Here is a 13,082-nt window from a genome sequence, read left to right on the forward strand (position 1 = left end):
GGACAGATGCAAAAATAACTCTAACCCCTCCATGAGCCCAACACAGAAACATGACTGAAAGAATAATACACTAAGGATCCATCTGTGGGAAGCAGGGGTTCTGGTGAAAATTCTACTCTCTCAGGGATTTACTTTAACTGCTCAGTTGGTAACAGTCCCACCTATGCAGCAGAGATGCTGTTGAAATGTTGTTTATGCATAAGGATTAATGTGAGCAAACAACTTCAAAGAGGGCATTATTTCTGCTAGTTGAAATACATATGCGTGTGTAAGTATAATAAGATGGTGTGCTTTTCTTTGAAAAGCACCTATGATGATAGCACAAATAAAATGCTTAAAGTAGAGTATAAGATGGAAGCTCAGCTGCACCGGGAGCAATGACCTGAAGCAGCCAGTGAGAAACATCAACCGAGGAAGGGGGCCCAGAGCAGAGGCGACGCCCCCCTGGGCTGGCAGAGACGGCCACTCTCCCACCAACTGTGGCTCACAGTTTAAGCCTGTGATTGCCACTGTGCCACATCTTGACCTTAATCAAGAAAAAGACAGCTTCAGCATGAAGATGAGGCAACACGAACTTAACGTCTACACAAAAGTCCTAGGAGCATACAAAAGCCTACAGCTTCTTATTCAAAGAACACACAGTTCTCCCCAGCAAAATCCTTCCCCTTCCAGGGACAAAGCAAGGACCAGTGTTGACAAAAGGCTGAATATAAGAAATGAAAGAAGAGAGAGTAAAAGATAATTCAACATTTCTACCGTGGTCCACTAAGAGAAAAATGTTGGTTTTAACAGATTGGTTTTTTGGGTTTTTTTAAGGTGGAAGAGGAGTAGCCTGAAGAAAGCCTTGGGTGTACCAGTTTGGTTTTTATCAACACTGACTTTGGGGGCCTGCCTGAACCCCCTCAGGGCTCCTTCCCTTGTTCGCCTCATCAGTGGCACTCAACCAAAGGTCCGCTTGCTCCAACTTTGCTGCTTCACTGAGTTTCTCCAGGCCCTTCCTCTAGAACCATGCCGTGTCTTACCTGTTTACCATTCCTAACTCCCATGTTGGGTCTGATGTTTTTTGGTTTTTTTTCGCTTGTCCCATTGGTCTGACCATCCTGACCTCTCCCTTACTTCCCATGATTGCCACAGAGAAGTGGACTCCTGTTCTTCTTTGCTCCCTGCCTAACAAGGGCGATACCAGACCAATTCCATCCCCTGTCTGGCTCCTAAGGCTCTAGCTTTGGAATCTCCCAGACAGACAGCGGCTTCACCCACAGGTAATCTAGGTGGGCGTGTCTAACAGGATAATGAGAGATACAGGTCTAGGCAAGTTAAGATCTTGGAAAAATCAGCATATGATTGTTAAAGCCTCCAGTCTGGGTGAGATTTCCAGAGATTTATAGCAAGAACAGAGAAGGACAAGACTGAAACCTAGATAATACTGCAATCAAGTAATTTGCAGGAGGAGGAAGATTAGGAAAGAAGATCTCTAGTGAGAGGTAGGAGAGAGGATTATCAGAGAAGTGGGAGGAAAAGAGATTAGGAAACAGAGCGGGAGAAGTGACTAGCTCAAAACTTTGGAGAAGTGAAGCTAATGAGAAAGGAAGAGTGGAATGAGGATGGATTTGGCAATTACGAAGTCATTTCACTGGAACCAAGCAAGAGCAGCTCCCCAGCACTCTCGGCGGTAGAAAATGACCATGAAGTCAACTGCTCTTTTATTTTTTGTTTGTTAATGAAGGAAACAGACATTGGCCATTCATTCTTCTGCCTTCACAGACTTATGCACAAACCAGCTGAGAGGAATACGAACCCATATTACTTCCTAATTTCAGAGAAATCTAGTTAGTAAACCAGTTCTGACATTGTGCATTCCACAGAACATTAAGCTTCTGTGATGCTACATAAAGAAAAAGTAGCATGGTCAAGGTCAGGGAAGTATGCTGACTTGTAGCTTCCCCTTGCCTTATGATTCTAAAGGCTGAAGAGTTCAACAGCACTTGGGAAACCTGGTGTACCTGACAATATCTCCAGATTTATATGAGCAGATAACATTTTCATATAACATAGTCTGTTGAGAATAACGCTCTCAAAGAACAATAGTGGTCCATAGAACATAGTTATGAAAACAATTATTTAAATATATGCAGGGTTGACAGCTCTGGCTGCCAGGTGTAAGAGGAGTTTATATGCTGAGGGGAAAGCAGAACAGATGGCCTACTACTATCTTTTCCATGAGAACCCTGCATGCACTTCAAGTTCAGGACTGAATCCTCTTCTGCCTTCTCTGGACTGAAGTGTTCCAGCTTTGAATTGGTTCGTATCTCCAGCCATCAGTTATAACTTTATTTTGTGTTAAAATCCTCCACATGCATTTTCACTTCAGTTTCCTGAAACAGGTGACTTTGGGAGGGAGGAGGGGAGCTTACCAGCCAGCCAGGAGGGCAAGAGCACTCCCCTGTGACGTGATGACACACTCCTCCATTTTGGCAGGGGCATCTCTGCTCACACTGTGGACCGTGCTTGCCAGGGGGACAGAGATCCTCGCAGCTGAGGGGATTAACAGGCCATAAAGAGCACTATTATGTCTCCAACCACACAACCCTTAGGTTCACAGATACAACAGCACCCAGGGCCCTAACACAGACACGCTTTCTCTGTTCAATATTGTCCTTTTCATCAATTTCAAGAGCATTAATCATATTGGCCGGTAGGGCCTTTGAGGGGTCACTCAGTCCTTCCAGAGCCAATGCTCTTTGTTTTGGGGCATTAGCTCTGGGGACCATTTCAGTCTGAGGAGAATCTGTCCTGAGAGCACCGAGGATGACTCTCAGCTGGAAAAACACTCCTCAGTGTCAAGAGCTTTCCACGTAACTCTGATAAAGCCCACACGCTATGTTTGAAGTCTACTTTTGTCTGTGCATTTGTTCTGATCTCAGAAAAGATTGAAACGTTTGCACATCCCTGCTTTGTGCATACATTCTTGGTAATCAGTTTCCAGCATTCTCTCCCTCAGACCGACCAGTTTCCATGCCTTCAACCCCCTGCCCCATATTGTGTGGACAAACCTTCTTCTTTAGGCTTTTGTCTGTTTTTGCTCTCCTGTGAAATCGCTCCAAGTTTCCCAAAGCCCTATTCAATTGCAGCCTTGATAAAAACCCAGAGAAGGAATATTAACCATTAAGTAGTTTGGGATGATCATTCATTCTTCTGAAAACCAGAGTTTTCTAGGCTAATGCCCTTTTTTCTTTAGCTCTGCTTTACAGTCCTAACACTCTCAGCAGGAAGTACTTACCTAATCAGCCCCATTTCCACACCCCCCCCCAAGTTTAAGTTCTGTGATTTACAAGTGTAATTTTCTCCACAAGGAAACGAAATTTTTCTATCTCCTTTTTTTTTTTTGCAAAATCTGTCTCTTACTCCATTTGCTAGTACAGATGCTCCTCAGCTTGCAATGGGGTTACATCCAGATAAACCCATCGTACATTGAAAACGTCATTACAGCAAAATGCATTTAGTATACGCAACCACTGAACATCAGAGCTTACGTAGCCTGCCTTAAACATGGTCAAAACACTTCCATTAGCCTACAGTTGGGCAAAATCATCTAATACAATAAATATACCACAGAGAATCAGATGTTTCTGAGAGGGGATTGGGGAGCTGTGGCTCAGTGTTACTGCCCAGCATCGCCAGGGAGTATTATAGCACGTATCGATAGTCTGGGATAAGGTCAAAACTCAAAACTTGAAGTATGGTTTCTACTGAGTATGTATTGCTTCACACTATCCTACAAGTTGAAAAATTATCAAATTGAACCATTGTTAAGTTGGGGGCCATCTGTACAAGCAAACCAAAGACGGTCCTTCCCACAAAGGAAAGTAAAGGGGGTCAAGGAGTTGCTTCACGGTTCTCCAGAGAAGTTGAAAGATCCATGTGCACATACTCTACAGAGATGTCAAGTACATACTTTGTATTCACACAGCAACATTCGTATCTGTGGGCATTAAATGGCCCAGTTAACATTTCATCCTGGGCTATCTCTAACATCTTCTCCCTTTCCTCTTTTCCAAGGCACTGAACCCATCCACAGACAAGAGAGCAACACAGACCATTAACACCAGGAGTGTAAAAGGAATGTGGTTGTGGGAGAATCAAAGCAGAACTTCACATCTGCCCCGAATGACCCCTAAATATCCCCATCCAATACAGCACCCTGCCAAAGCCAAGCAGGGAAGCTGGCCCTTAGACTCTGCTGGGCTCTGATGCCCCAGGGTCCAACAGCAGGATCACCTCAGTGATCACTGCTGACCTCCACGTCTGGGCCTGGACCCAGGCAGCAATGGAAACGGGAGCCCAGGAATAAGACGGCAGCGCGGGGATGGGGGATGAGCTCTGCCGTGCGGCTCAGCAGTATGTCACTTACAAGGCTCCAGTGTATCCGGGCGAGCAGCGGCATTCCCCTGTGACGTGATCACAGGTGGCTCCGTTCTGGCATTGGCATTTCTGGTGGCAGTCGTTACCATAGGTGCCCTGCTCGCATCGGTCCTCGCAGCGCCAGCCCCGGAAGCCTGCAGCGCAGTGGCAAGCCCCTGTGATGGGGTTGCACAGGGCCTTGTTTTTGCACTGGCAGCGGCTGCTGCAGTGCGGTCCCCAGTGATCACCGTCGCAGGCTGAGGTTGGGGAAGAAAACGTGGCGTCAGAGTGTGGGATGGGTAAGGGCAAGCTCTTCAGAATCAGCCTTCCTCTCCCTCGGAGAAAATGGCTTGATGACCCCTTCATCACCACTCCTTAACTGAGCATCAGGGCCCCAGGACCGACACAGGGCAGTGCCTCACACACCAAGACTCAGCACTAGGTGAGCCACTTCCCATCTCGCCACTGCTTCAGCGTGGCTACACTTTCCAGCCGCCTTCACTCTGCCTGTTCCCTGCAGTGTGGAGTCTGATGTGACTGGTGTGACCAGAGTGACTGGCCAGGGGAGGGCATGAGCGCTTGTGGGTAGAGAGGAGGCTGGCTAGGCAGATTGGGATGGTCAGTTCCTGCAGGGGCTTTAATGGGCACTAAGAAGTTTGTACTGTATCTTTTGGACAAGGAGTTGGTAGTAAAGGATCTTAGGCAATGAGGAACACTAGATTTGCTTCATGGCAAGGTTGGCTGGCTACAGTGTGAGGAAGGAGCTGCCACTGAGAGAAGAGCATAGATCAGGAGCTCCGTGAGGGGCTGACCTCAGGCCGGGATCATGAAGACCCAGAGGGGACCCTGGGCAGAGCTCCCGAGGAGTGCGAGGAGCACGCAGCCCCTACCGTGGGGCTGGGCTGAGCTCTCTCTACGCAAACAACTGCTCTACTTTCCAGGTACCAATCAATTGGGAGGTCAGTAGAAAAGGCTAGGGGAAAAAATGACTGAAATGTTTAAATTCACTGACTTATTTGAAAAATAAGACAACCCTGACACAGAAAATGAAGAGCAAATAAAGAAATAATAGGTCCACAAAACCAAGGAAGACAAAGGCAGAAATCAGCATTTGAAAGATAAATCTAAAAGTACAGTTTCAAGGAACAGGAGGAGTAACTGTAATCCATGTCAGTGAGTGGGAAAAGGGGAGCAAGGCAGGTGAAGAGAAACTCAATCCCCAGCAGTCTAAAAATTATAAAGGGCGACAATAAGCAAAACCTATTCTGATATGCATTGCCTAGTCAGCCATGCATTTATTTATTAATTAGATGCTATAAAAATCACTAGGGAAGATGCACCCTACCTAGGGATAGAATTTATCCTTCAGGATAAATTGCTTTTATGATTAAAAAATGTGTGATTTCATAAAGATTTTGTAACTTAAACAGATCTGGATAAACTATTTAAAAACAAGGTATACAGCAAACAACGTAATAGACATATAGGATTCATCTTCAAATATGAGCCCCTACCTTTCATTTCATAATATCAAAAGGTTTAAATGAATAATTCTGTCTTTAATCAGTATGGCTTTCGTCTCATTAGTACTTTAATAAATATACTTTAACACAATTAAAAACAATGAGAGAAAATTATTGAACCTAAAGCAGATTAAGAAAGTAATTACCTAAGAACTCAACAGTCTTCTTTCGCAAAATAAGATCAGGAGGTAGTTTCAAGATGAGATTTAAGCCTAATTGTTATTCATAGGAGTTGTTTCTTTCATTACCTATTGATATGGATAAAAATTTTTTCCAATTTTAACTTTTTCCATCTAGAATGTATTATTTTAAATTACTTCTTCTGTTCCTTTATATCCTCTCAGCTATCCCAGTTAGAGAAATATCTAGCCTGTTTTTAAGGTCCACCAGAATAAACCCCATAGTCCTTTATAACTTGTTCCCTGGTTCATTGACCTTAAGAATATGGAATAAGCTACATTCCATGGTAAGCCAAATCTGATATTCTATAATTTGATCCTTTTCCCTCCTCTTCTCCTTACAGGATAGTTGGTTCACCACTGTTCTCTATACTATATATAAATGACCTCATTCCTGGAAGATGGATGTATTCTTGACCTCGCTCTTTGTTAGACTAAATACTACATCCCAGATACTTCTGCTAATTTTTTAACAGTTTATTCAGCTTCACTCATTTTATTCGCCAAACCTTCTCCAAAGTTTCCAAATCCCTCTTAACTTCCAGGAGCCTCAGATAGTAAATATGTATTTTTTCCCTTATGTATATAAATGAAGGAATAATTGATTGACATAAAAAACAATTTAAGCTAATAAAATTACCTTGATAAGAGCATCAAGATTAAGTCAAAAGCATTCAAACATGATCGCTTATCCTTTTTCTTCACAATGCACTGTGGTAAGAGTGAACCAGATCCCACAAATTTTAGGGAATATGACAACAGGCCAGTGGGAGGGAGAGGTGCTGAGAGGGCAGAGCCGGTCCCTCCTCTCCTCTGACCCGTTGCCACATCCCATTCGACAACTTCCTCCCAGCGGAGCAATCAGGCAGAAACCAGTTCTATTTTCTTGGGATTCAGTTAAAAAAAATAAAAAGGAAAAACTCTAAATGTATCTCATAATAGAAGCAAGTTTATAGCAGGAATTGATAACTATCAGCATCAAAGAAAGGGTTCCAGGCTTTGAAAGAAGTCATGTTCATGCAGTTAATGTCCTGGCTATCACTAAGCACTGTGGCATGCTTTGAAGTGACAGTTTCTCCCCTCGGGGCTGGGTTTCCCTCAAAGGCCCCTGATACATGGGCCTGGAAATGTGCTCACTGGGCACCAACACGGGCTATGCTGGGGGGGAATCCACATACAGAAGTTTACAGACAAACAGGCAGGAAGTGCAAGGAGAAGGACACAGAAGCCTGGCTTACAAATTTAGCATCACTGTGACTTCCTTTCCTTTCTTCAGTTGTCATGTTCAACCACTACAACACACCCGTTTTTCAGTGTATCCCAGTGAAATGCACAGTTCCCCACATGAAAGCCAGCTTTCCTCCCTGGTTACTCCAAATACAAGGGTCTGTAGACTGTGTAGACAAGAGACAGAATGTGTTCCTTATGTTTAGTGCCAAGCTAACCGATTATCCTGAATTTAAGTGCTGGGTTTGGAAAGACAGTTTCAGGAGACTCTGAACTCAAATCATCTGACATCTTTTACTTAACGCTTCACTCGCATGTCAAGGAGCGAGTGTTCCACTGCATGAGAAAAAGTAACTGCTTTGTTTGCTCACACTGACCACTTTTTTCTTATGTAGTTAACATTGAAATAGCTTGAATATCCTAATACCTAATAGGAAGAGGTAAATGAACAAAATTTTGTTTCAGATTAAGTTGAAAAAAACCCAAATGTTTGTAAGGGAGTGATGACTCATTTTCAGCATCCCTGTCATTTTCTGTTAGTATAGTTAGAAATGGGCTCTCCGACCCAAGGCACCCAGATTCCTGCAGGCGTTTCAGGAGACAGCTTAATGAGAGCCCGAAGCAGCATGGCCAGTTCGCTCTATTAGGCTCTACTAATCAGTTGGAAATAAAAGGGACTTATACTAGTGATCAATATCGAAGTATACAGTCCATGCTACAGCCCTTGATGACACCTGGTAGAGCACCGAACCCTCTCACCCTGGAGCCCTGCTGACTGTAGCTTCCAGTGATGCCAGGAACCCCAGGTTGCATTCATGGGCTGCGCATAGAAATTCACTCAAAGTGATAACACTTAAGTACCTGCCCTGTGTCAGCCATGGTACCAGGCCTAGAGCTGAAAGAAGAAAAAAAGGGTGTGCTCCTAGAACCTTAGAGTTTAGTAGCAATAAAATAGCCTGGATAAGCAGTAAGATAAGGATATGGACTCAGTGCAACTGAAAACACAGAAATGACAACCAGTGTTGGTGAGTCAGGAAATGCTGCCCAGCTAAAATGATGTCTCCACTTGGACTTAAAAGCAGAGTGTGCCATGTTCAGGTAGAGGGTAGAGGATTTGTACATACAAAGAGGGGGGACCGGAAGGGGAGGGAGGTATTACATTCAGAGTGAATGATACATGCAACCACCAAGAAGCTTTTAAATAGCAATCTATGAACGCCTTCTTGGACCTCTATGCTATGGTGTCATGGCCATCATCATCTCTCTCAGACACGTGCACAGCAAGAAGAAGTATAGAAAATAAGTAGAGATGGAGAGATACCAGATGTGTCCTCTCCCTCCATCTGTCCTCCTTAGTCTTTTACAGTCAGCCCAAAAGCCTCTGTTTTTCAGGTGCATTTCTCAGCCCCAATCTGAGATGCTCTCTGAAAACAGCATCATATATGTTCCAGGACACCCACTTGTATCTCCTCATACCTCTCAAATAGGCCTGCATTTCCTAGGTGTTTAGACCCACAGACACCCTTTCTTGATCTTGGCAGTTGGCAACAGAAGGTTCCATGCCACCATGGCTCATCAGTCACCTGGCTGGCTGTAGTGGTTGGAAGCCACCTGACCTCAGGGACCCCGAACTGTGGGAAACTGTGCGCCCTGAGTCAGGAAGTAGGGTAACCACAGTGATGAGCCCGACACAGTGGTGATGATAACCTCTCCCTTCCATGAAAGCCAGCGCTCTTAAGCACTACTAAGGGTGAACAGATTACCACATCCATTTTAGAGATGAATCTGGAGAAGTGGATCAAAAGCTCTTCATTCACAAATTCCTCCTTTGGGATTTTTCCAAAAGCAATAACTTACGTGTGTAAAGACAATGTAGAATAACTAACTAATTAATAACACTTACCGTGCACCCATGGCCACCATTCTGAAGCACTTGAGATAGAGGAACTCTCGCAGGGCCCCTATGAGGCATTGCTGTTTCTGTTTTATAGATTAAAAACTGTGATGCAGGTGACTTGCTTAAAGCTGCACAGGTGGTAGGCAGTGAGGCACAAGGCCTTCCGTCTTGTGCGTCTGTATTTTAAACCACTATACAGGGGTGGGAAAAGTAGGGTTACAGTCGTGAGTACACAAAACAGAGTTTTGTTCTTGTATTATTATTTAATTAATGACTGTATTATGTACTTGTCTTACTTCCATACAAACAACTGTAAAACTACTTTTGTCCACCCATGTATTTTATATTTTACTCCTTCCAAAGCTATAAGGATATTATTTATCCAAGCACTGTTTGTAACAACAAAAAATATTAAAACTTCATTTTCTAGCAATAGAAGACTATTCATTAGGAATAGTCATATAATTGAATATGTATCAGTTTAAAGTGATATTATAGAAGGATATTTAATGAACTTGAGAGATATTAGCAATATCATCATGATAAAAAGTAGATTAAAAATGATATGTACCACATGGTTCAATTTTACCATTATATTAGAATGAACCAGATGAAACCATCATTAATTTAACTGTCATTAACATTAATTTTTAACTGTCATTAATAATTTAGGTCAAAAATGGCCAAATACCAGCACTCATATACAGCTAGACCTAATACCTGGGGAGGGAAGGAGAAGCAGGTAACAAGAAAGGCAGAAATGGAGAGACGGCTGGTGAAGAGTTCTATTGTCAAATGGTCCCGTTGGGTAGCTCTGGGTCTTAAAAGTATTTCTGAATTTCTGATTTTTTGTATTCATGGACTAACTAAATGTTCTACATTTTCTGCAATCAACGTGTGTCCTTTTGGCACTACGAGAAAAGCAAGCAAAAAGTTAGGTGTAAGCAGTTCAATAGGCTGAGCATTTACATTGTGCAAGGTCTGTGCTCCGTGCTTTGCACACCTCTTTCCAGTCCTCACAGCAGTTATAACACGGTGGGCATCATGATCACGTTTAGCGCCCGGAGGGTATTCAGGACGAGAACATTTCGGTAAAATGTCCTAAGACACCCGATTAGTAAGTGGTGGCATTAGTGTTCGGATCTAAGACTTCCTGCAAACAAAAGTCCAAGAACTTTTCAGGAGACCATTCTGCTGCTGAAGTAGTAAAATCATATATTTTGGTTAAACATAATATCCCACAATTGTTTTTCACCTAATGTGATCTATTAAGGCAGAGCCACAAATGATAAGACCTTTCATGAGCAAGCCTATGGGGGGTCAGCCAATGACTCGATATTTAGGGACAATGAAAGGAAGAAATTACCTCAGTAGTAGGAACACAGGGAATTTCTCAGAAAGAAAAAAAAAATAAGGAGATGGACAGATGTGAAGAGCTTTTGTAAGCTGATAATGACTGTATGCAAACAAAAAGCCAATAAGCTCACTGTGAAAACAGTATTGGTGTCATTAGCTTCTGGAGTACACAGATCTGAAAACAAGGCCCTGTGTCACCAGGCACATGGCTGGTGTGAGATGTATTCGGTGAATAAATGAGTGTGCCTGTGAATGTAGGGCACTGGAACTCTCACAGCACAAGGCAGGAAAACCACCATAACAATTCTAGGCACATTCTCCTCTCCTGACACACTGCAAACCCTCAGCCTAATTTGCCATGCAAAGGATGGGGAGAAAGAAGCAGCTCTATGACAAACCGAGTTTCACACATTGTCAGCTTTATGCAGCTATTTTGCTTAAACCTCACAATAACATTCAATGTTATCAGGTATAATTATTCCTGTTTCACGTGCAGAATGGAGTCATGATATTTTGCTCACTGTCACTCAGTGCTCAAGGGGCAAAAGCAAGGGAGAGACCCCCATCTTCCACAGCCTCCAAAGCTGGGACCTCCCCCCACCACACAGACCACCCCCAACAAGGGATGCTCGTCAATTATAAAACTAGTCTCAATGCATATTAACTGCTTCTGCCTGGTTTCCAGAAGAGAACATTCTAGGACAAAAGTCTCCTCTGTGTTGGGGAAAGAATAGTTGTTTGCCCCAAATGACAGTTCCCAGGCATCATTAGTAGCAGGTTCATCGGAATGGTGTTGATAAGGAATGTCCCAACGTGTCCATAGCCACATAAAGTATTAACAAAAACAAGGCATTAGGAAACATCCTTGAATAAAAGGAAGACAGGTTAGTAAATATCTTGCCTTTGTGTAGACAAAGAATAAGGAAAGAAGCACAGTTAGCCCTTCCTGGTGTGGCTCAGTGGATTGAGTACCAGTCTGCAAACCAAAGGGTCACCAGTTCCATTCCCAATCAAGGCACATGCTTACGTTGTGGGCCAGGTCCCCAGTAGGGGGTGCATGAGAGGCAACCACATATTAATGTTTCTTTCCCTCTCTCCCTTTCCCTCTAAAAAGAAATAAATAAAATCTTTAAGAAAATAAGAATGCCTATTTTAAAAAAAGAAAGGAATATAATTAGAGATAAACAGAAAGTCCAAACTGATAGATGCTGGGGAGAAGAAACAAGGGCATGTTAATACATTGTTTCATTCAAGGACTCCAGTAAAAAAAAAAAAAGGAAGGGAGAGGATGAAGTCATTTTTCTCTTTGAGAAAGGAGTGATTGAGTCATGTTTACCACCAAGTTCACCTTGTTACAAAATTCATCAATCACCAGCTGGCTCAAGGAGGAAGTGAGGAAGAACCATGATTTAGCATCAGACACACCTGGACTCAAGGTGGGCCACCCTCACTTCATAGCTATAGAACCTTGAGCAAGTGCCCGACCTTTATTCTACTTCATTATTTTTTTATAAAATGGGGATGGCGGAACATCCTAATTACACAAAAAGCACTTCTTGTTGTGTGTGACACAGCACAGACCTAACAGGAGCAGAAATTTTATTCCATAGTTGGCACATCGGACCATCCACCCAGGAAAAAGAAAATACAAGAAAAACATCCTTCAGCTGTATATGAAGGTGGAGTAACAGGCCTGTCGGTGGTTTGTGGTATTTGTTTGTCTTGCATGAATCATTCATGCCCCAAAGGACAACTTGGTTCTCACAATGTGAATTTCAAAAACAAATTTTCCAGTAACTCCATGAAGTGAAAAAGAGCCCTGGTATCACCCTTTTCATCGTGTTCACGAAGCCAGTGGGACAAGACTCGGGCCTGCAATGAAACCCTGCATTTTATATTATGGCTTTAATTGCCAGTTCAAACTGGACTTAATAATTTCCCACTTGCTGTAGACTAATGTGTCCAGAGGCAGAGGCAAGCAATGGGGCTCAGAAATGGAAAAGGGGAAACTTACAAACAAACACATGAACTTCTTAGTCATCCCCCCTTAGCATAAAAAATAGACAGTCATTAATAAAAACTGGATAATCTTGTCGTTTTCGCAGGCACCAATCCCAATGACCTAACTTTGCCTCAGGTAATCTGGGCCCACTAAGACAACACAGTGGCCAGCCCTGAAACACGTTTTGAAATATGAGATGCTTTTTAAAAGTGCTTGGTTCTGAATTAGAGAGAACGGCGAAAGTGCCCAATTCTATGTACTTGTGTTGGGTGTAAACAAACTTTAGATGAACAGCAGTCCATCTTTTATTGTTTTTGTTGTTGTTGTTTGGTTTTGTTTCTGTTTTTTTTTCTTTTTGTATTGATTTAATATTTCTGGGATCTAAGAAATCAAACTGTAGAACCATACCAGGTTTGAGAACCTTGTGGATACATCTCTATCAGACGCAGCAGGATAATGCACTGAATTCTAGAAACAAGTTCATCACAGGGAAAGTG

General features: G+C 42.9%; 1 protein-coding gene across 2 annotated transcripts in view; it reads right to left on the bottom strand.

The window, feature by feature from the left end:
- The window catches only part of MEGF10 (multiple EGF like domains 10), a 124,618-nt gene that overhangs the window by 56,139 nt on the left and 55,397 nt on the right, over positions 1–13,082 (bottom strand). For both annotated transcript variants that reach the window (XM_037028513.1, XM_037028503.1), the window contains exons 5-6: positions 4,412–4,658; positions 2,415–2,535 (exon numbers count right to left, since the gene is read on the bottom strand). In XM_037028513.1, the coding sequence (XP_036884408.1) occupies positions 2,415–2,535; positions 4,412–4,658 (368 nt within the window). The remainder of the gene's footprint in view (positions 1–2,414; positions 2,536–4,411; positions 4,659–13,082) is intronic.

This window comes from Sturnira hondurensis, unplaced genomic scaffold (genome assembly GCF_014824575.4).
Source record: "Sturnira hondurensis isolate 20B ecotype Veracruz unplaced genomic scaffold, ASM1482457v3 Scaffold0001509, whole genome shotgun sequence".
Lineage (NCBI taxonomy): Eukaryota > Metazoa > Chordata > Mammalia > Chiroptera > Phyllostomidae > Sturnira > Sturnira hondurensis.